General features: G+C 53.1%; 4 protein-coding genes across 5 annotated transcripts in view; 3 read left to right on the top strand and 1 right to left on the bottom strand.

Annotated features, from left to right (window-relative positions):
* WBP1L (WW domain binding protein 1 like) overlaps positions 1-5,491 on the top strand; it is a 60,279-nt gene extending 54,788 nt beyond the window's left edge. For both annotated transcript variants that reach the window (XM_054382461.1, XM_054382462.1), the window contains exons 3-4: positions 2,971-3,132; positions 4,546-5,491. In XM_054382461.1, coding sequence (XP_054238436.1) covers positions 2,971-3,132; positions 4,546-5,288 — 905 coding nt within the window. In that variant the 3' untranslated portion in view covers positions 5,289-5,491. The remainder of the gene's footprint in view (positions 1-2,970; positions 3,133-4,545) is intronic.
* Positions 5,492-13,897: 8,406 nt separating this feature from the next.
* LOC128968107 (steroid 17-alpha-hydroxylase/17,20 lyase) lies at positions 13,898-17,320 on the bottom strand. Its single transcript, XM_054382434.1, has 8 exons — positions 17,003-17,320; positions 16,360-16,498; positions 15,577-15,806; positions 15,269-15,355; positions 14,951-15,160; positions 14,577-14,746; positions 14,397-14,500; positions 13,898-14,166 (listed from the first exon to the last, which is right to left on the bottom strand). The coding sequence occupies exons 1-8, from the start codon at positions 17,318-17,320 to the stop codon at positions 13,898-13,900; spliced, it is 1,527 nt and encodes a 508-aa protein (XP_054238409.1).
* Positions 17,321-18,194: 874 nt separating this feature from the next.
* On the top strand, positions 18,195-20,785 carry BORCS7 (BLOC-1 related complex subunit 7). The gene is made up of 5 exons (XM_054382438.1): positions 18,195-18,335; positions 18,992-19,054; positions 19,502-19,545; positions 19,957-19,977; positions 20,412-20,785. Exons 1-5 carry the CDS (start codon positions 18,195-18,197, stop codon positions 20,461-20,463), a joined length of 321 nt encoding a protein of 106 aa, XP_054238413.1. The 3' UTR covers positions 20,464-20,785.
* Positions 20,786-22,634: 1,849 nt separating this feature from the next.
* On the top strand, positions 22,635-26,397 carry AS3MT (arsenite methyltransferase). Its single transcript, XM_054382346.1, has 10 exons — positions 22,635-22,712; positions 23,201-23,328; positions 23,432-23,582; positions 23,655-23,791; positions 24,043-24,112; positions 24,354-24,435; positions 24,523-24,654; positions 24,777-24,919; positions 25,303-25,428; positions 26,300-26,397. The coding sequence occupies exons 1-10, from the start codon at positions 22,635-22,637 to the stop codon at positions 26,384-26,386; spliced, it is 1,134 nt and encodes a 377-aa protein (XP_054238321.1). The 3' UTR covers positions 26,387-26,397.
* Positions 26,398-27,974: the final 1,577 nt, after the last annotated feature.

Below are 27,974 nucleotides of genomic sequence, written 5' to 3'. Positions count from 1 at the left end.
AGGATCCAGCATTAATTCATTATCCTAAACTGTTGTGTGTTGTTACTGCCTGTTGTGTACAGAGCTGCTGCACGTCTTCCCAGGAATGGCTGAGCTGGCTTTGACCCCTGCTCGGAGCTTGTGCATCAGCTTGTCTGCAAAGCACTTAGGGATTTCTTTGGAATGAGTAGAGAAGTTTTCTAAAGCAATGCTTTTTTCATCCTCTGGACACAGGCTTGGGTGGGAGCACTTATCCCCTGCAGAAAAACTCGGCTGCTGCAGCTGAGATTGCTTAACAGTGGCAGTTCTCCAGGCCCTCTTAACTAACTAAGTGCTGCTTGTTACCATTACATTTATAGTCCTTGGGAAAGGACATGATCAGATGTGTTAAAAAGCATCTGTTTTCATAACTGTAGCTAAAATCCCTGGATAGCTGGGTGTAACTTTCCGTTGTTTTTGAACACACAATCATGGATTGCTCTTGGAAAATAAGGAGTCCTTAGAAGATGAACTGCTCCAGTGTGTGGGGGCACACTGTGCTGATGAGCTGGTTTCGATGAGTGTGTTCATTCTTCCTCAGCAAGCAAGAGCCAAGGCACCTTCTCTTAGCAAGAAACACTGTACAGTGGGATAGCCAGTGTGTACTGGGTTTGCTTGGCAAGGTGCTGGTAGTGGAGGAGCTGCAGGGATGATTGCAAAAGCCTGGCTTCAGAGCAAAGGGTGGACTAGACCAATGCTTTTTAGTTTACATAAAAAGGCTTTTTTAGAAGCAGGAGAGTGTTTGGGCTGAGTTGGACACTTCAGTATCATAGAATCATAGAATTGTTAAGGTTGGAAGGGACCTCAAGGATCATCCAGTTCCAACTCCTCTGTCATGGGCAGGGACATCTCACACTAGATCAGGTTGCTGAGAATTGCATCCAGTTTGGCCTTAAAAACCTCCAGGGATGGGGCTTCTACCACCTCCCTGGGCAACCTGTTCCAGTGTCTCACCACTCTCATGGTGAAGAACTTTCTCAGTTTGTTTTGAAGGAAGTGCAGAGGGCATCTTGAGTGCTTTGTCTTTTGCTTCTCTGGAGCAAAGATCACAGTCTTCTCTCTGCCTTTCATGGCAGAGCTGAGCAGGCTACCTAAGAACCTTGATCTGCAGCCAAGCAAGGATAGTGGAGCACATAACACTTTTTTTATTTGATAGCAGGTTTTGGTAAGCTTGGATATAGGGTAGTGTCCAGTCCATTAGGGAAATCACTTGCAGAACTCAAGAGAGAGATTTCAGGTTGCAGTGCCAAAATACAGGAAGAATTTGGGTTACGACACAGGGAGGTGAAAGTCCCTGCTCAAAATGCTCAGAGGTCTGATGCAGCATATCCAGTTCACCTACGAACAGGCCAGTGTGAGACTGAGATGGGTAACATGGGTTGATTGCACTTTGTCCTAAGCCAGGGCAATACTGCTCTCATTCTTCACATTCCTAAACTGTTCACCTTTCTTCACCCAGCTCTTAGCAGAGGAGACATCGCTAACTCAGCAGAGGATGCTGAGAACACCAAGGTATTGTAAAGGAGGGACTAGAGGTTTTTAATGGGGAGAAAAGGCAGTTTGATCTCACAGGGCTAAAAATGGGCTGTAGCACTAGGAGTCTTCATTATGTCTGTTTTGGAATAATGAAGATTGGCAGAGGTCTTTTGGAAGAAAAAAGGTGCTGTGATCTCTGCTGAGGAGTGGTTTCCAGGCCTATGTGTTTCTAGAGGGGGAGCTCTCCTGGTATCCCGAGCTGCAAAAACTGAGTTTAACAAAGATAGATTACAGGTGCCTCTGAGGCAGGTAGAGCTGTGGGCTGTAGCTGCAGAAGACAAAAGCATAATCTGGAGTGAATGGTGGAGCTCTTTTGAAGTGTGGCTCAGAAACGTTTTTTTTTAGTTGTCTACAAGTGTGAAGGGGGATCTGTGCAAAAGGGGAATTGCTCCATGTGCTGGAGGGTTTGGAGAAAACTCAGGAAGTGCTCACTCCAAAATGCCTTTTTAAGGAGCAGAGTGCATATGGTATGACAGTGCACAGAAACCAGCAGTCACCACAAACAGAGCACAAAGTTTGGTTTCTTGATTGTGGTGGTGGGGTGGGGGCTGGTTTAATTTTTGGATAATTTAGGACACTGAATAAAAAAAAAGTTTAAAAAATATTTTTAGACATTTATGTAAAAAGAGTATGGTTTTGTTAAACATAACAATGAAGGATTTGAGCTGGAAATTAAAGAGCAGCACAAACAAAAGCCAAACATAATGCTTGGGGTTTTTCTCTTCTTCTGTGGTCGATCTGCAGAGTGTCTTTTGTGTCTTAATTGTTATTTTCAAACCCAAGTGGCTGTGGGAGACAAGTTCAGTGCTATTCACAGCCCTGTTCATATTTTTGGCTAGAAGGGATTATATCCAAGGGGTGGGAGCGATGGTGAAGGGGAACTGAGCCCTGTCTCCATATGTTGTTCTCCTCTAGAGTTGTACATATTGTACGTACTCCACGTTGTACCCAAGTGTGTACAGAGTTACCCAATTCTGTCAAGGCTGCCAGTGTAGCAGTCACCCACACAGGTCCAGGGAATGACCTCAAGCTACAGCTTGGTAGGTTTAGACTGGACATTAGGAAAAAATTTTTCACAGCAAGAGTGGTCAGGCATTGGAATGGGCTGACCAGGGAGGTGGTTGAGTCACCAACCCTGGATGTTTTTGGATGTGGTGCTTGGGGACATGGTTTAGGGGTGAACCTTGCAGAGTAGGGTTCTCGGTTGGGCTTGGTGATCCTGAGGGTCTTTTCCAACCTGAATGTTTCTGTGATTCTGTGTCGAGGCCTCCTGGCACAATGTGTTTTTCTGCCTGTAGAGCAGCGTGGGCTTCAGATCCAGGCTTTCTGATGATTTTCCCAGTCATTCTCATGGGGCGTCCTGGGTTTGAATGCGTGTCTCACACTGCGGATAACGCTTGCTCTACCCCACTGCAGGGTTCTGGCTGGTATGGACCATCATCATCATCCTCAGCTGCTGTTGTGTTTGCCATCACCGACGCACCAAGCATCGCCTTCAGGCCCAGCAGCGGCAACACGAGATCAACCTGATCGCTTACCGGGAAGCTCACAACTATTCAGCCCTGCCGTTTTATTTCCGTAGGTATCTCTCTCACACCGTTCTTCCTTGAGGTCAGGAGAAGCAGGGCAGCAGCAAGTTCCTCGTGTTGCAGGGACCAGTGGATGGGCACCATAGGAAGTGGTGGGTAGCTCTGCTGCCTAACCTTGGCTTGTAGAGGGGAGGTGGCGTATTCCAGCTGCTGGCTGCCTATGAGCCTTCTTCAGTCTGGAGTTGAACCACACCAGCTACAGCGCCTTCACACTCCCCCTTGATTCAGCTCTCTTGAGTGCATGGATTCCCTGGGTGTTTTTCTCAGAACATTCCTAAAAGGTCTTATTCAGGACTTTACAGATACTCCTCCTTTCCAGCCTTTACTTGCTGTTGATGGGACTGAGATATGGGAATTAGCTTCATAGAATTCAGTCACACAGTCTGGGTGGAAGTATTGCCTCAGCAGGGACCATGTAGGCTCCCACCCTGTGCTACCACTCCCAGACCACGCTGCTTGTGAGCAGCCCTAGGGCTTGGCACAAAGGAGCTGTTGCCCACAGCTCAGGGAAAGCACAATTGCTTTGTGCTCTCCAATGTGACCTGCTATGCTGTGCTTGAATAGCAGGTCTCAGCCTTTTGACTGGAGGTACCATGACTGGGTTTCTTGTAATGGACTGTTGAATTGCATGTATGAACTTGCTTTTCTTGTTGAAACTCTTGCAGCCACCTCAGAAATAACCCCAGCAGCCTTTTTCTCCCCAGCCCTAGGGATATGCAGTTTCACATGGAAAACTGCAGTTCTATCTTTAAATGTTTCCAGTATCTATTTAAATATTTCTACTCCATTCTGCCTATACTTTGTGCCTCTTAAGAAATAAACAAAATCTTCTGTGGATTTGAGGGACTGTAAGTAATAAACCAAACTCTTTTGCCTGTGTGGCCAGTTTATTCTGGCTGCAGCAGAAAAAATGAATCCAGCACTACGAGAGCCACCAAAAGCCTAAGTTCTGTGTAACTGCTCATGTCTCTTCATATTTGCACAAAGCTTTTTGAGACAAAATATTGATCTTGAAAGTGGCAACTCAGCTGAAAAGCCAGTGTTGGAGAGGGCTGGTGAGCTATCTCCTGAGCTGTTCCCTCTACCCTTGGTGTGATTTGTGGGGGCTATACTAGGGTACAAGGCAGTGGGGGGCACATTCTCTGGCAGCTTTCAGCATTGACTTGAGAGCCAGGAGACCACGCTGCTGTTCCCAACTGTATCCATCCCCTGTTGTAATGGTGCCTTCCTGTGCCACAACTGCTGCTTCTCTAAAACATGCCAAGTCTTATTTGGGCCAAGGTTTAGCATCCCCTGTGAAGCCCATTGAGCTGGTAGGTGACAGGTGAGATACTGATACTAATGACTTGTTTCCCAAGATCAGATGTTCATGAAATAACCTCTGCTTGCTTCCCAATTTTAGGGTTTTTGCCAAATTATTTACTACCTCCCTATGAGGAAGTGGTGAACCGACCACCGACCCCACCACCACCATACAGTGCCTTACATCAGCAGTGCATCCCAGCAGGCAGCAGTAGCACAATCCCAGACGCACCGAGAAACCTGCAGCCAGCACAGAGCAGCTCGGCAGCAGCCAGCAGCAATAACAGCAGTACTGACAACGCCGGGGGGCCACCCGGCCTCGGGGACCCTGAGCCCTCCACCGCCTCGCTGCCTGAGCGAGCGGTTGCCAAAATGCAAAGTGTTGAGCCCGGCGGCACCAGCACAGGAGCCGAGCTCGTGGAGAGGGCCGGCCCCGATAAGGATACAGAGTGCAAGGAGGGACTGCTGAAAGGTTACAGCTCTGAGAGCTTAGAGCAGAGCAGCGCCATTCCCGACGGGAAGGACAAGACGCCGGGAAGGCAGCGCCGTTTCACCGGCGACTCGGGCATCGAGGTCTGTGTTTGCAACCGGGGCCATCACGATGACGACCTGAAGGAGTTTGACGGGCTCATCGATGATGCTCTGGACGGGCCCCTGGACTTCTGTGACAGCTGCAGTGGCCGTCCCCACGGGGACGAGGAGGAAGGGCTTTTTAATGCCACGGAAGAGGAGCACCGTGAACACAGCCACCACCACCTGCCCCGGCAGCCGGTGTGTGTACTCTTGAACACAATAAACGAGCAGGACTCTCCAAACTCTTGTACTAGTAACTCCCCCAGCTAAAGCGGCAGAGTGGAAAGGAGAACTGGGGGAAAATACAAAGAAATAAAAGTGGAATAAGAGGATTAAAACTTTAACAGGAGGAAAAGGTGATACAGCCTTCTTTCTTTAGTTTGTTTTTCTTTCTCCCCCTCCAGTGTAATTCGGGGACTAGTTCTCAAAGGCTCGGCTTGTGGGGGACAGGTCGCTCTGGGTTTTGTTAATCATGTCAGTCCTGCTCTGCAGGACAGGGACTGATGTTTCTCAATAAGACCTTCTAACAAATGGAATTTTCCCAATGGTGATTTTGGTGATGGTTATTACGAGTTTGTTGGGTTTAGTTTTCTGAAACACTGCTTTATCTCACAATCAGTAAAGCTCAGCAAATCTCACCCTGTGAGGATTCAAAATCACTGTAAGGCTTCAACCTCCAGGTGTCTTCCCAGAAGCAAGCAGCTTCTGACAGTGCCAGCAGTCAGTAGCCCAAGAGTTCTGGTTTGATATAATGCTCTTGAGGCATTGGGGATTTCTTTTCATTGCAGGGTGTTTTTTTTTTTGTTTGTTTGTTTGTTTGGGGGTTTTTTTTTGTTTGGTTTTGGTTTGGTTTGGGGTTTTTTGGTCCTTTTTTTTTTTTGGTCTTTTTTTTTTTTTTTCCTTTTTGGTGTCAAGTTTTCCTGAAGCTGATGAATGCCGGAACACATCAGTCCTATAATCTCTGGTCCTTCAGTGTTTTAAGACAGCAGGTAAGGTGTTTCCCACCTGAAGCTGTTGACTGAAGGACCAGTTTCTTCCAGAAGGAGTTAAGTCTACTGTAAGCAGTTTGAAAAGAAAGGGTTTGCAGAAATTTGCCTTTCTCTGTCATTTTTAAAGACAAGTGTATTCCTTCAATGCCTCGAAGAGCACAGTTAGAAGTAGAATCCAGGCAGCTGGGCTGCCTTATAAGTACTGTGGTCTCTGAATGACCTTTTCCCGGTGTGCTGCAAAAGGGCTTGCCTTCATTTTATTTTATTTCCCTCCCCCCCCCCTTTTTTTTTTTTTTTGCACCCTGAGAGCAGCACACTTGAGTTAAGATGACATAAAAAAAAAAAGAACAGGGCTCTCTTTGGCCAGTGTGCCTTCAAGCTTCAGCCGTGCATGTTGAACAAATGGAGACGAGAGCTCCGTCCATTGCAAAGGGATGACTTTTACTGTGTAGATGTGGAAGACCTGTGCAGGTGTTTTGGTTTGGGTTTCTTTTGGGTTTTTCGGGTGGGTTTTGGTTTGTTTTTGTTTGTTTTGGTTTTTTTTATTATTCATAAGTTTGTTGCGATTCTAATGTTGACCACTTAAAAGAAATTAATGTCTGGTGGGGTGGGTTGTTGTTTGGTTGGTTGGTTGGTTTCTTTTTGTTGTTGTTTTCTTTCCTTTTTTATGGTGGCAACTGGCTACTGTATAATGTCTGTGAGTGTGTGTGTGTGTGTGTGTGTGACTGCAATCCATGCATGCAAGTCCTACTGGTATAATATGGAAAGCCTGCTGTAAGACTGCAAGAAAATTTTACTGTAGCTTTGCTTTAATAAACGGTAGAGATTTTGTTAGTAACAACCTGAAGGGAAAAACAAACAAACAAACAAAGAAGAAAAAAAAAAACAACAAAGAGCTGAAACTAACATTCCCTAGAGTGCTCATGTGGAGGAGAGCACAGTTCAGACTATGTCTCTTGTTCTTGGGTTTTCTCCCCCTCCATTTTATAATTATGGTTGTCCAGATCATTACTGTTATGCAGTCAGGGGGGAAATTAATAATTTAAAACTGAACTTGGACATGCTCAGATTTGATTGATTGAAAACCAAAATCAGTTTTAAATAAGGTGGAAACCAAAATACAATGCCTTTTCTGGTAACTCGCCCATGTGTATGTGTATCATTTTGTGGGGTTATGAATTAAGATGATTTAGTTGGTGGATTTGGTTTGTAGTTTGTTTTTTTTTTTCCTGAGCTGGAGGTTGTGTAGCATTGTGCTGGCTACAGATGGTGGAGCAAGGCAAGTGGTGCTTGTTTCAGTGTTGCACCCACGTATTTGAGGAGGGCACTTTTACCTTACAAGGTTTAGGAGAATCTCACTCCTTGGCCCATCACAGCCTTTCTCTTCTATCAGAACAGCTGATGAAGGTGACTCTTCAGTTTGCATCTTATGGTGCTCTTAAGCATTTTACAAGGACTCCGATTTGGATTCAGAAGGCCTCGTTCCTGGATGCCTGGAACATGAGCAGTAACGTGGAGGCTGCGTGTGCCCCAGCGCTGGGCTGGCTCACTGTGCACCAAGGCCACCTGAGGACTGGTGGCTTCCAGTTGTATTTGCTGACCATGCACATCTTTTAAGAAATTAATTAAAGATCCCCAGTGCCACCCCTAGGAATTCTGTATGTATCAGCACCTGGCTTTGTTCTGTGCACCACAGAGGAAGCTAAAAAAGCACATCCGTTCTTAGAGTGGGGTTTTACTGCTGTAAATCCTGGGGATGGCTGTGTGCCTGTGGGAAACCTTATGCCAACATATCTGGTGGCATAGGAGAAAAATCTCCTTGTTTGCTTTCTTGCTATTCTACTACAGGCTCAGGGAACCATCCTACTTTTACTCTGTACATAGAGGTGAGTACCAGTAAGCTGAGCTGATGTTTCTAGTCTTAAAAGTCCAGAAGAAGCAGCGTTGTGCACGTTTCATGACTCCTGGAGGTTTTTTAGGCTTTTCAAGACCATAAGGAGCAAATGGGGCAAAACTAATGTCTGTGCATGAGTAGGAAGAGGGCTATCACTGTGGCCCTTGATGCTTCATGCTTTTAGACCTGGACTTGGGGCAGCAGATGTGGGGAGGAGGAAAGGTGCAGGGCAGGACACTGGGCAGGTGAGCTCTTTAGAGACATCCTGGCTGGTGCCTCTGCAGGGGGAAAAACATGAACAAGCAGAGGAGTTCCAGAGCTCCAGTTCTGGAGCTTTAAAAAGGTCCTTGATTCTCCCTTTGTAGAAAGCCAACAGAGCCCGAAGAGAGCTCTTCTCCCAGACACTATGGGTGTAGAATGCAGAAGGAAGGTGTGAGGACACAGGTAAGTGTGCATCTCTAACACCAGAGCACTAAACCCACCCATTTCCAGGTATAAGGGACAAGTGATTTATGGGAGTCATGAAAACTTCAGTTCAAAACTGCATTGTAAACAGTGCAGCACAATTGAGAATTAATTAGTGTCAATCCACTGCTCGTTTTTCTTTACAATGTGCTTTAAGTGTTGATGCCAGTCCTTGAAATCTTAATTTGCTGGAGTCCGTGATGGTGCAATGCCACTTACACAGCATGTTTTCAGCCACTGAAGTTGGCTCTGAGGGCAAGGACCCATTGGACCTCCTGCCAGGCTTGGGGTGTGTCCCCTGGGACAGGCTCTGTCATGTGGTAGCTCTGGCACAGAGCCCTCCAGGCACAGCAGGGCCTCCTGGGACTGGTGGGTACTTCAGCACTGCTTCATTGTTCCCAAGGGACTCCAGCTCTGATGATGCAAATTCCCCTCTGGGAGCACCCATGTGATTTTTCTGCAGCATATTCATCACATTTGTACAACCCAGTGGATGGGTGTTGGCTGAAGATGGAGGAGGAGGCAATTGAGTGTCTTGGTGCTTGCTGGCTTTCAGCGCTTGTACCTGCCTAACCCGAGGCTAAAGAAAACTGAGGTGCAGTTAAACTTCCGCATTAGGTGCAGTCATCAAAAACTTCCTGAGGGCAGGAAACCTGAGCAAGCCTCTGGGACAGAAACGAACTCAAAAGGCTTCTCTGAAAGCTCTGCCACCTAGTGATGGGAACTCTGGGCTACCTGGGTGCCACTTGCTGCTTGGAGTTCTGTGTTAGCAGGGGGGGTGGATTAGATGATCTCCAGAGGTCCTTTGAAAACCTCTACCATTCTGTGATGTACGTCAGCAGTGAGAGCCTGGGACGTGCTCACTTCCTGCCCCATGCAGCTTGGGCTCCCACAGCCAAATATCCTGTGCTCTGCATGCCCTGGCTGGGCTCGTCCCACAGTGACCCACTCCCGGTGGAGCTTGGCAGGGAGCCCAAGGCATCGTCTCACTCTGGTGAATAAACTCCTCTCACCTCTCCCCACAGCCTGCTGCCTCCTGCCCCTCAGTCACCCTTTCTGAGCAACACATTCTGGGGAGGTTTCCCCCTCCTTATTATTTTTTCTTCTTTTGTTTCTACAGGAAAAACCTGGACTGGGCCCAGAGCATCCCATAGCAGGCAGCGTGGGAAGGTCAGGATGAGTCACCTTTTTCATCAGAGCTGGTTCCTCTGTGCTGTCCCTTGCAGTACAGATAATCTTTTTATCAGATGGGACTGGTGCCCACACCAGAGCATTCCAGGGGTGGTGCAAGCGCTGCAGTCTCTGTGTCGGGGTTGGGGGGGGTCACAGGCTGCTGACTTTTTTCTTGATTTGCTTTTTGGCTTGTGACCAGCTGTGTCCTGAGGTTTGTGCTTACTCAGCTCGCCTGATGCCATGCCCTCTTCAGAGCCCGAAGGTATTTTGAGTGTTGTTCACTCCTCCCACCCCAGCTGCAGCAGACTGGCAGAGCTCCGGGCTGTCAGCTGCCTGGTGCAAAGCTAAGCCCCTCAAAACTTAAGGACTCCAGAGCTGAGTGCTGTAACATCTGGGCCAGATGGGCACTGTGGGGTACTTGTACCCCCCAAAAATGAGTTTGTGCACTGGGAAGGTTTGGGCTTACTCTTCTTGGTGCACTTGGGTCCTTAGTGCTGCACCTCTGCTTCATGGGGTACCTGAAGTACAGTCTGGGAAAAGCTAGGAATGAAGAAGCTTCATCCTTTCCACTGTCACTGGTTCCCAACTCCCCTGAACTTGCCTTCCACGCCCTTTGCCATTGCTCACTTCTGTCCTGGGCTCCCCCTGTGCAAATACCTTGCATGGCCCCTGAGTGAGGGCAAGGACCCAATGTGACCCAAGCCATTACAGCAGTACTATTTCAGCAGCAGAGGCCTCAGCGTTTTCAGCTGCTGCCCATGCTTGGCCACCTGAAACCTGGTGGCTGAAATTCCTCTGTCTCTCCTGTAGGCATGGTTGCCTTCTTCCCCCAGTTTTTGGAGTTCCAGTTTGCCCAGTGCCAGGTCTGAATGAAGCCAAAGGGCTCATCCAGGGTGGTTGATTTGAGAGTCTTACATCTCAAGCAACCCTGACTTCTGCAGGGGGCTCAGGGAGGAGGCAGGGAACTGCCATAGGCTGGGTGTGGTGCTACCTCACTGCCAGTATCCCACGTCAAGCTGTCAGTTGGGCTCAGGGGTTGGAGTGCAGGAGCATGGCCCCAGAGCAACTGTCAGGTCATAAGCACCACCCAGGTGATTCATCAGCACCTCTGCCCGTTCCCAGAGTGGGAAGCAGTCATACTGGCAGCTGTTTACCAGCTCCCAGGGAGCCAGGCAGCTGCTGCTGGGTACCGAAGCCCTCTGCAACAGCATTTTCCCCCAGTCAGCTGATTGGGAGTAGGTGGGCTGGGACAGGAAGCAAGACACCCACAGTAGGGCTGGGCTCAGTGTGATGGGGTCTGAAGAATGGGGCTAGTCTCCAGGCCTGGGAACAGCACGTGCTGGCCCTGGCGAATAGGGAAACCCAGCCAGAGAGTGCACTTTGTGCAAGTGGCCAGAGGTGTCCTCCAGCTTAGAAACATCCCTGGTCCCAAAGTCCCCATTTCTGCCCATTTTGAATGCTTGCTGTGAATGCACGAACCTTGCTGGGAGTGCCTTGGCGATGGCAGTGCATGTGCAAGGTGCTGCCCTGTGAGAACAAATGTAGTGCCTTGGCCACCAGGTACAGAGATGCTGGAGGTCCTGGGCTGATGCTCCTGAAGTCAGCAAGATGCTGTGGCTACTGGTGACTGCAGGAGACTGGAAAAGAATCTCTCTGCCAGCACATGCTGCCTGGGACAGGATCTAGAGCAGGGAAAGCAGCAATGCCACTTCCCATCAAAGCCCAGAGCATTTGTTTTTCTCCAAACCCACTTTGAGCCCTATCCCCCTCCACCCACCCAGTTTCAGACTCTGCTGGCATCACTCCCCTCTGCCCTGTTTCTGGTAGGTCAGCTGTGTGCCCCAAGGATTGCCCCAGGGACAGGCATGTGCATAGCAGTTCTTCCAGCTCCTCCCTTCCACCCTGAGCTGACACAAGAATGGACTGGGAGCAGGGAAGATGCTCCTGGCTCTGTGCCAGGCCAAAAACACACTGCCTTCATCCCTCCTGTGCTATACTGCAGGCTGATGAGAGCCATTTGGCACAAGATGCTGACCAATGAGAAGGATGAGTGTAAGCAAAGTGCTGGCACTTAGAAAGAAAACACACATTGTGACAGAGAGGTAGAAAGTTTAGTGGTGGGGAAGTTTTATGTCAGTTTGCCTGCCTGCTAGCATGAGAGAGAGGGCAGGGGGAAATAGAAAAGGTGCAGAATGTGGGGTTATACAGGGCTGGGGGTGTTGCACTATGCTGGGGCTGTGCAAGGCTTTCCCTTCTGCCCTGGCTGCTTTCCCTCTAGATGCCCTGAGTCATAACTGTGTTGCTATTTAGTTAAATATTAAAAGGTCAAGTAATGGAGAACCAGGAGCCTAATTTCATGCTGTCCTCTGTGGCACAGTAGTTTTCAGCGAAAGCAAACAGCCCCTCGTGTTACGGGAAGGTTACGTTGCTGGAAGTGACGGCCAAAATCCAACCAGTGAACATCAGTGCTTGGGGACACCATACAGGCAGGAGATGCCACCCTGCTGCACAGTGAATGTCAGCAGCCCTCAGCTCCATGGTGCCCACACATTGGGCCTAGGGAGGCTGCAGCTGAGCACAGCCCACAGGGACAAGGTGCCTCTGGGTACTCTTAAAATCATAGAATTGTCAGGGTTGGAAGGGACCTCAAGGATCATCTAGTTCCAACCCCCCTACCATGGGCAGGGATACCTCACGCTAGATCAGGTTGCTTAGAGCCACATCCAGCCTGGCCTTAAAAACCTCCAGGGATGGAGCTTTTACCACCTCCCTGGTCAACCTGTTCCATTGCCTCATCACCCTCATGGGGAAGAATTTCTTCCTAACATCCAATCTGAATCTACCCATTTCTTTTTTTGTTCCCTTCCCCTAGCCCTATCATTACCTGACACCCTAAAAAGTCCCTCATCAGCTTTCTTGTAAGCCCCTTTAAGATACTGGAAGGCCACTGTAAGGTCTCCTCAGAGCCTTCTCTTCTCCAGACTGAAAAGCACCAACTCTCTGTCTGTCCTCATAGGAGAAGAGCTCCAGCCCTCTGATCATCCTCATGACCCTTCTGTGGACACATTCCAGCACATCCACATTCTTCTTGTAATAGGGGCTCCAGAACTGGACTCCAGGTGGGGTCCAACCAGAGTGGAGTAGAGGGGGAGAATCAACTCCCTCGACCTGGTGGCTCTGCTTCTCTTGGTGCAGCCCAGGATGTGATTTGCTTTCTGGGCTGCAAGTGCACACTGGTGGCTCATGTTGAGCTTCTCAACCACCAGCACCCCCAAGTCCCATTCTTCTGTGTCCCTGGGCAGTGGAGGGCCCTGCTTTCAGCCAGAGCTGGGGCTGCCTGTGCCTTTGCACAGCAGCTGGCACACGGGATGCAACTGGAGAGCCCTGTAGTCCTACAAGGAGCTAACAGCAGCATGAACACAGCTCTGCGCTTTGCGCACACAGGCTGCCAAGTACCTGTGCGTGCAGGCACTCATGTGTGCTGCCTGCCTGTGCTGGCAGCAGCGGGGGAGAGGAAGATGACAGGGAGCTAAAATTGCACGAAACTCAAAGCTGTTTCCTTTTTTCCCTGTGAGGAACAAGGTAAGGCAGTCCCAGCAGTGGGAACATGCAGCTCTGAGATGGGGAAGAGGAAGGCCCTTAGGGCTGTGGGAGCTCTCTCTACCCTGTGGTGGGCTCAGCTCCCAGTCCATATTGCAGTTGTTGATAGATTCATAGAATGGTTTGAGTTGGAAGGGACCTTAACAATCACCTGTTTCCAACCCACCTGCCATGGGAAGGACACCTTCCACCAGACCAGGTAGCTCAAGGCCTCATCCAGCCTGGCCTTGAATACCTCCATGGAGGGAGCATCCATGAGTTCTCTGGGCAACCTGTTCTCCCTGGTTCCAGTGCAGAATCTGAGGCGGGGGCCAGCTCAGGTCCCCTACCCAGGCTCACAGCTGCTGAGCACAACTGGGTCATCCCTTGCCCCTAAACTGCCCCCTGGTCTTATTTTCTCTCTTACTCAGCTGGAGTGGGCCCTTCCCCCAGCAGCTATGCTGGTGGCTGGTCTCCATGGCTCATGGTTATCTCCAGATGGGCTCCCCACTCCCCATCCCCAGGAGGAGGAAGGGGCTGTGGCCTCCCAGCTCAGCCCAGTGCTCACATGAAGTTGTGGGGCCATGATATGCCTCAAGCACCTTTCTGCCACTCCCTGCCCTCCGTTGCCTGCCCAAAAAATAGCCAGAGCCATGCTGCGTTGGGAACAGCTTTATCTGGACAGCCCCACGTTTGTGGGACAGGCAGGGCATAGCCTCCATGGTCCCGTTCCATTCCCTCCCACTCCACCACTGCCTGGGCTCCAGGGCTTGTCCCCGTCATGAGGCCAAGTGCCAGGCGTCCCGCAGCCTGGCCTTCACCTGAAACTTCTGCACCTGCAGCACGACACCAAACTTGCCCTCCAGTGAGGGCAGGGGCTGGTCTTGGGGGCACTCAAGCGTAAACCTCTGCAGCACCCAGGCCAGGAAGAGGAAGAGCTCCATCTTGGCCAGAACTTCGCCCAGGCAGACACGGATCCCTGCTCCAAAGGGCAGGTAGCTGGGCGAGGGTGAATGGATGTGCTGGCCCTGCTCATCCAGGAAGCGGCCTGCAAGGGAAAGGGCACCGCTGGCATTAGCAGGGATTGTTCCTTCTGCCTGAGACCTGCCCAAGCTCATCACGTCTGTCCTTGTGAGATGCAAAAAAGATGGTGCAAATGCCCCAGACAGTAGGGGAGCAGCTCTACCTCCCACCACCAACTCTCCCCCGGGCTCAGCCCTGCTGTGCCCACCATGCTGTTCCCTGTTCCCCAAAGAGGACAGGGAGCACCCAACCCACCAGGGTTGAACTCCTCAGGCTTGTCCCACTCCTTCTCATCGTGGTGTACAGACCAGAGGTTGATGATGACCCTGGCGCCCTTGGGGATGGAGTATTCCCCAATGCTGCAAGGCAAACACAGAATGAGATGGCTTCTGCAGTCTCAGCCCTTGTACAGGCTGTCCCCTAGTGGGGTCTCACCTGGTGTCAGCCAAAGACACGTGTGGGATGAGCAGGGGGGACACAGGCCGGATACGCAGCACTTCACTGATGGTGGCCTCCAGGTAGGGCAGCAGTGGGCGGTCGCTGAGGTGGGGGTGACGTGCCAGGCCGATCTTCTGGTCAATCTCCTCCTGGATCTTCCTCTGGACCTGGGAGAGGAACAAGGGCTGGGGTTGGAGCCTTAGGAGGGGGGTGCCCTGTGCATGGGGGCTCCCCATGGCAGTGAGGTACACCCAGCATCAGCAGCATGTCCTGGCAGGGTGTGCAGGCGGAAGTAAAATGCCCACATCCTGATCCTACTTATCTGCAAAACCTGACATCTCTCTTGGCATTTGCTTTCCTCAAAGCCCTACCTCAGGGTAGTGGAGCAGGTAGAGCACAGCCCATTTGAGCACAGTCGTGGTGGTCTCCACACCAGCACCAAAGATGTCCCCCACTGTCATGAGGAGGTGGTCGTCAGTCAGCTCCAGCCCTGGTGCTGGTGGGCTGCTGTTCCTGGCACTGTGCCTTACTTGCAGAAGGGCATCCATGAGGTCCCTCACAGTGTCCCCACTGAAGGCTTCCTACCAGGAGACACATGTGAGCTGGGCTGTTCTGGGTACAGTCCCCTCCACACCACCTCCAACACCCCACCACTCATGAATATCTCCCTGTGCTGGCCCTGTTGGCACCTTGTGTTCAGTGAACTTTTGCTGGAGCAGCTGGTCCCGGATCTTCAGGCATCTCTTCAGAAGGGCCAGGTCCTTGTTGGGGAAAATCTGGGGGAGAAAAGCTGCATTACAACAGGAAACTCCAGCTCAGCCTCTGCAGACCTCCAGGCTATCACTCCACGCCCACCAGGGTACCTACTCTCGTGGAACACTGGGGCAGAGACCCTCCTAACCTCAGGGTCCTCAAGTCCTGCTCCTACAGGACACATCCCAGCTCCTTCCTCTCATCTGAAGTGAGAGGAACAGGCAGTCCCTGTGCCCCTGCTCACCTGGAGCCAAGGGAAGATGTCCACCAAACTCTCCTTGGCCACAGTATCCACAATACCCTGGCTGTACTCCAGCATGGCCTCAAATTCAGGGTCCCCACGCCGGTATGAGGAGTTGAAGCAGAGGGAGCAGACCACGTTGGTGACAGCCCGTGTGAGCTCAGGGGCCATGTCCAGGGCCATATCCTGCACAGCGCTGAGTGTCTCACACAGGGATGCAGCCTCCTGGCAGACTGGGGTGGAGGGGAGAGGCAGGTGAGGGTGTGATGGTGATGCCAAGGGGGTGATGAAGGGGGCAGCTCAGGGCTGGAAAGAGGAGTCCCCCACTCACTCAGGGTGTGCTGCCTGCAGCAAGCATGCCCCAGACAGCGCTGAGCCCTGAGGAGTTGGGACAGGCAGAAAGAATTATGCTGGGTGCTAGGGAGGGGCAGAGAGAGCGGAAACAAGTAGAGAAATCTCTGTGTGCAGCTTGAGGCTCCTCCTGGGTGGAGCAAGGAGCCTGGAGGGCCGGGAGCTGGCTCTGTGCCTCAGTGAGTGACAGGAATCAAAGCTCGGGGTGGAAAACACATGGGGAGAGGTGGTGGTAAAGTACTGGGCATGGAAGGAGGGGGCCTGAGCTTCTGCTAGGAAAACTGAGAGGATGCTGGGGAGGCTGGGCTGTGCCAATGAGTCTCTCCTCATTTCCCAGGAGATTAGGGAATGGAGAAGAGAATAGTCCAGCCTGGGTCAAGCAGGTGAGGGAGACAGAGCTGGGAGGGAGCCTGTGGCCTGGTGGAGGGCACTTACTGATTCTCTCCAGGGCAAGCGAGCCCTCCCCGAACATGGAGAGGGCAGCATGCACCAGCTTGCGCTGAAACTTCCAGAGGGGCCCATAGCTGGCAAAGGCGATGTCCTTGCCCCCCCGGGACAGTAGGTCCGTGGTCACCTGTGCAACAGGCAGCACTGAGGTCACCCCCCCCTGCAGGGCAGCCACACAGGGACTGTGTACTGGGGAGCAGTGATGCTAGGAGATCATCTCATTCCAGAGACAGCATATGAGGCTGTTGGTTAATGCTGGTGGGCCATGAGCTTTGCTTTCCCTCCCTCACAGGAACCGAAGAAAAAGTCTGGGGACAGATGTCAAGGTTAGGGCCTGGGGTGCCCAGCAAACTTAGGGGGTGCAGGGAGCCTGGTGGTACCTGAACCCACATCCCCATGCCCTGAGATACAGCCAGCCCCCAGGGAAGAACAGTCACCCTAGGGATAGAAGATGTGTAGGATTTGCCCTGGGAACAGGGCAGAGAGGGGCTGCCCCTGCCGTTGCCTTGCTGCAGACAGGATGGGCAGAGGAGACAGATCATGCTGGGTGCTGGTACTTTTCTTGGGAGCGCCCCCACCTCACCCCATGCCACAGTGGAAGGGGATCCCCCAAAACCTGTTGCTGACTCACAGTGCGGGGCCGTCCAGCGAAAGCCTTCCCCTTCTTCAGCAGCACCTCCCTGGCATGCTGGTAGCTGTTGACCACCACCACATAGTGGGAGCCCATCCAGAGGGCGTAGAGGCTGCCGTAGCGGCCCTGCAGGCGCCAAAGCCGCAGGTGGAGCTGGGGGTGCCCTGTCAGATGCAGCAGGCTCCCCACCAGAGGCAGGGCTGGCAGGCTCCGTGGGCGCCCTGAACCCATCCCCATCGCTGAGGTGGCTCGCTGGTGTGCCAGTCCCCAGGCACAGAGCAGGGCCAGGGCTAGCAGCAGGGCACCCAGCAGCAACATGATGGGGCTGGCTGTGGGGCTGTGGCAGTGCAGGAGGCCTTTATACTGTCTGTGGGGTTGTCACCTTGACTCTGAGGCAAGCTTGCCTTCTTATCGGGGGGGACTGGAAGGGGGAAACCGAGCACTGGGCCCATGGCCAGCTCTGCAGCTGGACACCCAGTAGGGAATGAGGGCAGCTGGGCCATGGCTGCAGTGGGTGGCCATGAGGGAGCTGCATCCAGTGGGCTGTGGGCCAGGGGATACCCAGGATGGGATCTGTCCGCAGGGCTCCATCCCCAGAACCTTGTAGAGGATGAGAAAGGGTACGGGGGGCATCCATTCTCCCCGGGGTGCCATGAGTGCTGCTGGTGGGCTGTTGAAGTCTGTTCTCCACCTGGAACAACACTGGGAAGGATGAGACGCCCCCATCAGCCCTGATCATCAACCTTGGTTAGTGCTGGGCAGCAATGGGCAGCACTTGGCAGTGCTGGGCAGCTCTGATCAGCACTGGTGAGCACTGAAAAGCCATAGGCAGCACTGGTCAGCCCTGGACGGTAACTGGGCAAGCACTGGTCAGTGCCATAAAGCCTTTGTCAGCACTAATCAGTTCTGGTCAGCACTGGGTAGTGATGGGCAGCGATGGTGAGCACTGGGAAGCCCCGGGCAATGCTGTCTGTGCGGCATGTCTGTGCCCGGGGTGATATCTGAGCCTGAGGTGTCCTGGAGGAGGTAACAGGGGAGCAAGAGCCCCGAGGGGGCCGGCGCCAGGCAGAAACTGTCTCTCCACGTTTGTGCCCCAAGTCGCCACGGGCCTTGCGCCTTCCCGAGTCTTTCGGCCTCCGGCGCTCGCCGTAGCGGCGCCCGGCGGGACGAGGCGGGGCGCAGGCAGGGTAAGATGGCGGCGGGGGGCGCAGCGGACGCCCAGGCGCGTTTCGGCCACTCGGTGAAGGGGCTTCTGACCGAGAAGGTGACGAGCTGCGGCACCGATGTGATCGCCCTCACCAAGCAGGTGCTGAAGGGCTCCCGTAGCGCAGAGGTGAGCGGCGGGGGCTGCCGGACGGCCGACTACAGGGCCCGGCATGCAGCGCGGCCGCGAGGCGAGAAGAAGCCGGGGACAGTGGGCGACCTGGCCCGGCCCGGTCACCACCCGCTTGTTGGGGGTATCGTCTGGGCGGGGCGGCGTAGCCGGGGAGCTGCGGCCCGGCCGAGCGCCGCCGGCTGCGGAGCAGGACCGCCGGGAACGGGCGGCCGGTGCGGGGCACGCTGGGAGCTGTAGTCCGGAGGAGGGGGCGGCCCTGAGCTCGGGCGGGGAACGGGAACGGCAACGGCATGGCCCGGGCAGCGGGCGTGGCAGGGCTTTCGGGGCACGGCCGGACTGCTGTTGGGCCGCAGGTGCCAGCGTCCCCGCGCTCCGGCTGCTTGTAGCAGCGCTGGGGAGGTGGTGGGAAGCGGGAGGCTGTCGTTTCCCCCCTCCAGAGTGACGGGCTGCAGCGGTGCCTCTGGATCTCCCAAACCCCAGTGCTCTGAGGGGTGGGCACGGCACCGCGGTGCTCCCTTCCAGCCGCACACCGTGTCACCCGCCGCCCCCCGAGTCGTCAGCTTTGCGTGCAGGTCTGCTGAGTAGCTGTCACGAGTGTCTCAGCAAACTCGGAGCTGTTGCCTTTCAGTCTGCTCTGTTCGTTTGTCTTTTAGCTCCTGGGTCAAGCTGCTAGAAACATGGTGATGCAAGAAGATGCCATCTTGCACTCAGAAGATGTAAGCTCTGCCTATCTGTTAGAGCAGTAGTGTTTCTAGTGGAAAGAGAAGAGGGTTTAAGAACAGATACTCAGACATGGTACTGGAGCCCTGAAATGAAACATGTTCAGGCAGCAAGGCTGGTGGCCAAAATAATTTAGTGCTTCTTAAACCAAATCGTGTGGCTGATCTTCTGGTGTCCAGCCCAAGTCTACAGCCCTTAAGCTGTGCAGTCTCTACCAGAAATCTCAGGGGGGCCATAGGTTGTAACGAAGCACTTTGTGCCTGTCATTGGGAAGAGGGGAATGTGCCAGTGCTGGCAGATGCAGGTGGGGGTGTTTCGGAGGAAGTGCAGTGGTACAATGATGGCTATGCTGGAGGAGCTCCCTGGGGCACTGACATAGTTTGCCCTGTCATTCTGATGAGCTGCTCCCATCAGACATTCATCCTTTGTCTTGTTCTCCACAGAGTTTAAGGAAAATGGCCATAATAACTACTCATCTACAGTACCAGTAAGTAGAGACACCACATTCTTTTTAGGGAGCTGAATGTATCCCTCAATCCCTTTCCATTCAATTTAAAGACTTTGCATGAAGCCCACTCAGACTGATCCCTCTTGCCTGGCTTCTCAAAGCTGTTATCTTCCAGCTCCTTTTCAGCCCCACTGTGTACCTCAGGCTGTTTTGGGGTGGCAGCTGAGATTTTTGCCTCCTGTACTGTGTCTCCTCTGAAAGTGTGTGACACATCTAAGGCTAAGGGGGAGAAGCCAGTGCTGCTGCTGTCCTCTCAGAACTTAATCTGGAAACACACTGAAGGTTTTGCTTCCTGAGCTTTTGATCAAGTCCCTTTTCTTAACATAACACGAACCCAGTTGCTGAGATTTTGTTTTTCTAATGCTCTTTTTGTCTCCTTTTCTCATCTAGGCAAGAAGCAATTCAGAAGAAGTGAGTAGTCAGCTGAAGAAATGCCAGGAGGACCTGGGGGTTGTGTGGAGGTTGATGCAAAGGGAAAAGTGATGGAGTAGGGTGGGAGAAAATAGAGTGGAAAGGTTTTGGTAGCTGGCAGATCTTGCCCATCAAGAGAGTGTTTCAGGAGTGTGAAGGGCTGGAAATTTGAGAGGAGGGAGGATTTTTACCAGAGGTTCCATTTGTTTCATTAATGTGATAGAACTTGTGAGGTTTTTGTGGCAGGAGCTGAGGGTGGTGTAGGGTAGAGCTGTCTGCTTATGAATGCACAAAATGAGTTCTGCCTTGTGGGGACACTGAGGTGGGTTGTGGAACCCCAGGGTGCTGTAGTGTCAGCACCCGAGCTGTTCCGATCCCATGGGATCCCATGTGGAGCAGATATCACTGTGAATGTTTTCTTGCTTGGTCCCCAGTGTTGAGCAGTCATCAAACCTACAGGACCAGCTGAGTCACTTGCTGAAATGAAGCATAGCTGAAGAAGGCACAAGGACATCTCGACTGGCACTGAGGGCAGTGAAGTGTCCTTTTTCTTCCAGACCCTGAGGTTCAGACCTATGTCTGGATGATGCTGAATGTCAGCTGGGATATGTACAGATTTTGTGTTTCTGGACATGTGGCCCCCTCTTCTGTGCCTCCATCCACATCTCTGTTCCACAATGCTTGTCTGCTCACCAGCACCTAACAAATTTACTTGAAACTTTGCTCCATCCCACAATTCCTGTGTCCACTTCCCTCCCGTGTAGCGTGAGGTACTCAGCCCACAGCAGCACCCCATGAAAGAAATAAAGTCTAGCCATGGGTTCTAAATGCAGGTGCCTGCAGTGTGACACTGATCTGTATTTAGACATAGTACAATTTAGGGCATGTTAATCAGTGGGAGCTGTAAGTGCCTGGGTGGGTGAGAGAGGTGCTTCAGTATAGACTGAGGTGTGAGTCCCAGCCCAGGATTTCTGAAGAGATGAGTCTGGGCACACAGCCCTGTTACTGGTGCAGCTGGACATGGTTTGGCCAGCATCCTGCTTGGAGGTTATCTTGTTTTCCACTCTGCCAGACTTTGGAATTTCATCCCCTTGACAACCCATCTACATGGCCCTTGGCCTTCAGCTGCATTCCTCTTTCTGGGCTGCTGCTCCAGCTCTTGGTGAAGCAGCCTTGGCTGTGGTGTATGCTTGTATCTGGTTGGGAAGGTATCCAAAGGCCTGACCAGGAAGCAGGCAGGAGAGCATCACAAGCTGGTGTGTGTAGTTCTGCACTCTCTGGTGTTGGGTTACTAGTGACCAGGCTCCTGCTCACGTCTCGGGGAGCAACATCCGGCCCAGAGTATAAATACTGAGGTTTTTTTTGGTAAATTGCTTATCTGGAGCACTTGGAGCACATGGGAAGCACTTGTTTGCTTGAGTGTGCTTTTCATCAGCTGATATGAGAAGGCAGGCTGGAAACAGGCATTGGCCTGTCACATTCCTGCTAGAGCACTGCTGGGGTTTGGCTCCTGTGCTATAGAGCCTTCTCATCTGCTGCATTTCACCATCTGCTCCAGTGCCACTGCCTGTCTGGGTTTCATCTGGTGTAACACAACTCCTGCTCCCCCACTGTTAGCCCAGGGACCATGGGGGTGTTTCTGCCTTGGAGGGGTCCTGTTCCCCAGCTTTGCAGGTATGCTTTGGGATGAGTGTTTCCCCTGAGCTGCTATAGAATCTGCAACTGAGAATAAAAGCTGCCCTGACCACCACCAAAATGCAGTGGAATCGGTGTTGAATGCCATTGCTGGTGGTCCTTGTGAGGAGTGAGGAGACTTAATGACAGTGGATCTTTGTCCTCTAAGTGTCCGCTAGCCTGCTTCAGCTCGGGGGGTGGCTTTGCAGATGCAGTTCTGTGCTGCAGGTGGTTGTCCCCTCCAAGGTCCCATCTGCGGTGGCTAGAGCAGACCCGCGGCATTAAACTCGGGTCTGCCTGCGTTTGGGACAAGCCGGAAGAGGGCTGTGCCACTGGGGTGCAGACCTATTGGGGCAGGAGGCGGAGTGGTGTAGTTTTTTGGGGTGCGGAGGTACGAAGAGGCAGTGGGCATGGGCACGGACCGTGGGTGATGGCAGCGTTACTCTCATCGGAGAAGGGCAAGCTTCTCTGGGTGTGGGGAAGCTGTGGGCCACTGTGCCCGGTGTGCGGACCAGGCAGCAACCAGTGTCGGGGCGGTGCAGGGTCTTTGGGGCGGTAGAGGGTTATCGGGGCGGTGCAAGGTTATTGGGGCGGTGCAGGGTGTAGGGGCGGAGCGTGGCCAAGGCCGGGCAGAATCCGGCCGCCATAGCGCCCCGAGGCGTGGGGCTACTGCTGCGGGTCCAGGGGCCTCCCCGGCGTCCCTTGGGATGGAGGGTTCTCTGCAAAGCGGGGCGGGGTGCGGGTGTGTGTGTTTGCCCTGCAGGGAATTTTCTGGGGGCTCGTTTCTTCAGAGGAGCTGGGACTGGGTGTGAGGGGAAGATTATCAGGTCTCCCTAGCAGCGTTCCACTACGCTGCACGTTTGGAGGGTCTCGCTGGGTACTGCCGGGGGGGGGGAGCAGGGGGAATTGGCCAAAAGGTGCTCCTATATTTGGGGATAGAGGACGCTTCAGGGCTCTCGGGAGGGCCAGGCGCAGTGCCGGTGATGTGGTGTCCGGCACCAGCTCCGCTTTCCTGTGGCAGTGGCGGCCCCCTGCGAGAGCAGATCCATCGGGAGGTGCAGGTGAGGAGCACGGGCAGGGGCCGGCGGGGCGGCTGGGCAGGAGGGTCGAGCCCAGGCTGTGCCGCGGTGCCTGCTGCGGTCACAGAGCATTTTGTTTCGGGGCGCAGATGAAACTATCAGGTGTGGGCGGCTGATCTGCCGCCGTTTCCCGCAGGCATGGGGAGCTGAGCAACTTCGCGTTTCCCTATCCTTGTTCCCCGGGCACCTCTCGCTGGAGAAACGGTGCCGGTAGACTACAGGGTTCTTGCAAGCGGCAATTAAAATTTTCCCACAGCACAAATACATCTGTGCATGCAGCAAGTGGCACTGGGGACAATGCGATGCTTCTTGTTAGCCTGATTAGCAGCTGGATGCAGATGAGAGCATCAGTGGCAGAGGGCACCTGGAGTGTGTGCAAGCTGAATGCATAGTCCCCACGTTTTGGTGCCTAGGGAGCACCTCGGCCACACCTTGCTGTAGTTTGGTGACCTTTGACCTTCTTATCTCAGGATTACTATGGCAAAGAGCTGCAGAAGTCAGAGGACCTGAAAACCAATGCGTGTGTCACCTTGGCCAGGCCTCTTCCCAAAGTGGTGAGAGATGCTTTGGAGCATGTCCACGAGGAGGTGGTAGCCAGGTAAACCCTAAGGTCTCCCCTCTGCTGCTGCCTCCCCATGGGCTGCAGCCCCCTGGACCGCCATACTGCAGGGACACTTCTGCCCAGCTCAGCATCCTTCCAGGTACTATGGCTGTGGTCTGGTGATCCCTGAGTCCCTGGAGTCATGCCGGATCCTGGACCTGGGCAGTGGCAGTGGCAGAGACTGCTACCTGCTGAGCCAGCTGGTTGGGGAGCAAGGCCATGTCACAGGGATAGACATGACGAAGGACCAGGTACACACGTAGCCAGGGATTCCCCTCTTTCCCCCCAGCATCAACCCACTGTCACTGCCTTCCTGCTCCCAGGCTGAGCTTGCAAAGAAGCACATTTCCTACCACATGGACAAATTTGGCTACCAAAAGCCAAATGTGGAGTTCCTCCAGGGCTACATAGAGAAGCTGGGTGACGCTGGGCTGGCTGATGAGAGCTATGATATTATCATGTAGGTACTGCACAGGGCACTGCTACCCCCTCTGCTGCTGCTCCTCAGGGCCTTGGGATGGGGTCTGTGTCTGCATCTCACTGGGAGCACCTGTTAGGAAAGGGAGCATCTCAAGGCAGAGTCTGGGCTGGAGCTGCCCTTTTCATGGTCAAATTGGTGTCTCCAAATCCTGCATGAAGTGATGTGACATGTAAGAGCCAGTGGTGCTAAGCACACAAGAGGGTGCAAACGAGTCTTGGTCTCCTCCCCAGCTCCAACTGCGTGATCAACCTCACCCCTGACAAGAGGACTGTGCTGCATGAAGCCTACCGTGTGCTAAAGGTAATGCTGAGCCTGGTTCCTGTGGCAGGAACAGAGCAGAGTTGGGGCGAACCTGCTGTTGAGGTGCCACTGGAATGCAGCAAATAGGATCCAGCAAGGTAGGGATGCAGGATTGAGCCAGGGGAGGGCACCTGTGCAGAGGATCCCAAACAGGGTAGCATCGGGGGGGGTACCCAATTCTCCCTGCCTGTTTTGTCCCATTGCTTCTTGGGGTTTCCTTTCACTCCTTGCTGCATTCCAGCCTGGGGGAGAGATGTACTTCAGTGATGTCTACGCCAGCCAGCACCTGAGTGAGACCATCTGGAAGCACAGGGTGCTGTGGGGTGCGTAGTGCTCCAGGGAGGGGGTGGTGTGGGATGGATGGGACTAGACTTTTGTCTTCATCACTTCTACCCATGGTCTTGTGCTAGGGGAGTGCCTAGCAGGAGCCTTATACTGGGAAGACCTGTACAGCATTGCCAAGGAGGTGGGGTTCAAAACCCCATGCCTGGTCTCTGCCAGCCCTGTCACCATTGGCTGCAAGGAGCTGGAGAACATTGTTGGTGAGGGTCTGATTAAGGACTCTTGGCGCTGGTCAGCTGTGGGGAGCTGTGCTGGGATCCCAGGCTCTGCAGGGTCCCAGCCCAGGCACTTGGTACCCAAGACACCAACCTCTTTCCCAAAGGAGATTGCCGCTTTGTCTCTGCAACCTTCCGCCTGTTTAAGGTGCCAGATGGCAGCCAGGCTGGGCCGAGCCAGGTCACCTACAGTGGTGGAATCGTGGGGCACGAACGAGAGCTGGTGTTTGACGCCAACTTCACCTTCAAGGTGTGGGGAGGCACACTGGCGTCCCCCAAGATGCCAAGCAGTCCTGGTCTGTGGGGGTGGGGTAAAGCTGCTGAAGCTCTATGATTTTGGGGCTAAGCTTTGGTAGAGGGCATGGTGGGTGAGAGCAAAAGGGCTGTATACACCAGGGAAAGGTGCAAAAGGGGTGAGAAAAGGATCCAGACCCATGCATTGCATTGGGTTGAAGGCATGACCAGGATATCCACGGTGGTTTCACAGGAGGGTTAAAAGGCAGATGTTAGGCCATTGTGAGTGTTTCTCGAGCTTTTGGGCCAGGCTGTGTCCTTGCTATCACTCCCATCTGTCTGGGTGGCTAGTGTCTCCTGGGCCACATGCACCCTGAACCACAGTCCCTTTGCTCCCAGAAAGGAGAAGCGGTGGATGTGGATGCTGAGATGGCCATGATCCTGCAGAGCTCCAGGTTTGCAAAGGAGTTCCTGGTCCAAGCCAACACTACTGCACTGCAAGGCTGCTGTTGCAAGGGAGTGAAGGTTGGTAGCAGGCAGCCTCGCAGCTGGGTTTGGGGATGGGAACATGGCTGTCCTGTGGCATCAGAGTTACACTGGGGCATCAGTGGGGCTGTGTCATAGGACCAAGAGACCTGAGTCCTTCTGGGCTAGGCAGGAACTCATGGGGCACCAGAGGTGGTACCTGGTGCCTGAGTTTGGGCAACTGCTCCACAGCAGGGATTGGAGCCTTCCAAAGCAGGGGTCTGCTTGAACCACCAGGTACGAGAGCCCCTTGCTTCCACAATATGTCTGTGGGGGCTGCTGAGGCTGACAGCTAGACCTGCCCAATATCTACCAGGGGGAAACATCCTTTCCCTGGTGAAACATTTGGGGACAGGCTTCTCCAGGGAGGTGAAGGCCCATCCCTATGACTCATTTCTGCTCATTGCCCTCCCACCTACTGATAGGAGCTTGACCCTAGCTACCAGCTGCCAGCCCTGATCCTGCAGCACAAAGTGCCTCTATCTGCTGGAAGCCTGTCTCTTCCTCTCTTTGGTGGGCCCTTTAGGCTGTACATGGGCCAGAAGAGGCAAGGAAGATAACACCCTGCAGCTGTGTGTCCCTGAAACACAGCCTTGTACTTGGGGAGGGGGACATGTTCTTGGGTCCCTATCCAAGCAGGAGGCATTTCTCAGATAAAAGCAGGGCCGAAGCCCCAGAGAAGTTCTTGGCTTCCTGCTCACATCACAAAAAACTGCTGGAGTGACCGGGGCTACTCCAGTGCTAGCTGTGGAGAATCTGCTTGGGCTGTCCTGCTGGCAAAGAGCACAGTTATGGGAAAATGCCACTTTCCCAGGGTGCCTCTTGTTTCCCTCTGGCCTGATCCTGCCCTGGGTTGTTCTCTGTTCTCCAGGAGAAGATCTGCAATCCCTTCAAGCTACTGGAGCAGCTTGCAGCCCCTGGTCCTGCCTGCTGTCCTGGTGGCACCTGTGGTCCCTGAGGATGCTGCTGAGTGGCAAGCGGTGCCCTGGTGGATGCCAGCAGGGCAGGAGGATACAGCCCTGCGTGGCGTGTGGCTTCCATCAGAGAGCAAATAAATGTCTGAGCTCAAAGGTTATGTGTTCGTGGCCAGGCCCACAGCGGTTGTAGGGTGCTGTGCTTTCCTGGTGAGGCTGGTGGGGTATGTTGTGCCTGGTTGTGGTGAGGATGGGCAGCATTTCTGTGGCAGCAGCTGCATGGCTTGGACACATGGACACACAGACAGGGACTGTCTCTGTGGGAAAGAGGTCATGAGTTCCTACATGTGTGATGACAGGACATGGGTTTGGCAGCAGCTGCCTGCTGGTGTTGGGCCCACAGACCAGAGCAGAGACATTTGCAGAAGGCAGCTTGGCAAACTGGAGTGTGAGAGGAGGCCCCAGTGCCATGCAGAGCCTGACCCTGCAGCATGCACCCCTCTGTGTGAGCCTGGCTCCAATCTGACGTCTTGGGGAGCCTGCAGCTGAGGCATAAAAGCTTCTGAGATGCAAAAGGCACAGCAGTAAGCAGTCCAGTTGCTTTCTTGCTTCTTTTGATCTCCCTGTGCTAACCCCTGACACAGATCTGCTAGCATCCACCAGGCAGAGTCCCTGCCAGCTAGGCAGCTCAGTAACGTGGTCCCAAACAAAACATCTCCACAAGGTGGTGGGCAAGAGGATTGGTCACCTTCTGAGAGCTCTGCCAGCCCTGCTTTTCCATGAAGACCACAACATAGCACGCGAGGTGCAGAGGGATGTCCCTGTTACTTGCATTCAGGAGGGGCCATGCTCAAAGTACAATGCCCCATGCTTGCAGCCCTACATCTATTCCAGGAGATGGGAATTTCTCTTCCTTTCCCTGTGCAGTACCACTGGGGTTTCTGTTTTTCCCTGGACTCCATCTGGTGGGAAAGCTGAGAGTTGTCTGCATTAAGCCTATGGAATTTTGCAGGGAAATGCAGTGTTTCTGGAAAAGCAGAAACCTGGGTGTCCATGACCCACAGTGGGTGAAGAGCAAGAGGTGAGGACTTTGAGGCTTCAGTGGGAGGTGATGGGTTCTGCTCCTGCTGCCTTGTGAATCCTGCATGACCTGGTCCACAGAGGTTGGTTGGGAAAGGCTGAGGGCTGCTGAAGAGCAGTGGGTAAGCAACTGAATTCAGAAAGGGGAGACTGTTCCCACCTCTCCTCACACACTGATTTTCCAGGAGGGACTAAATTTCTCCTTGCTGCATTTCAAACAGCATCTTGCTGTGTCATGGAGGAAGATAAAAAGTAAACAGTTAAATATTTTGAGTTTGAAAAGAAATGTGGGTGAGTGTCAAGAATGCTTTGTGGCAGCAGTGGCTGAGAAGGGTTCAGATGGTGTGGAGGCATTTCAGGAACATCTGGAATGGAAATTGTAAGCGGCCAGGTAACTCCTGACTGTCACACAGTGACAGGAAATCCAGAAACAGATGTGACAGTCCAAATGCTTAACTTGCCCCCTGTCATCAACAGAGTAGAGGAGCAATTAATTTACAGTTTAGAAATTAAACAATGCCCAGAAATATGGTTTCCTGGAAAGTCACCTTG

This window comes from Indicator indicator, chromosome 7 (assembly GCF_027791375.1).
Source record: "Indicator indicator isolate 239-I01 chromosome 7, UM_Iind_1.1, whole genome shotgun sequence".
Lineage (NCBI taxonomy): Eukaryota > Metazoa > Chordata > Aves > Piciformes > Indicatoridae > Indicator > Indicator indicator.
The sequence above is the reverse complement of the archived record's forward strand: the minus strand, read 5'-3'. Positions and strand labels throughout refer to the sequence as shown.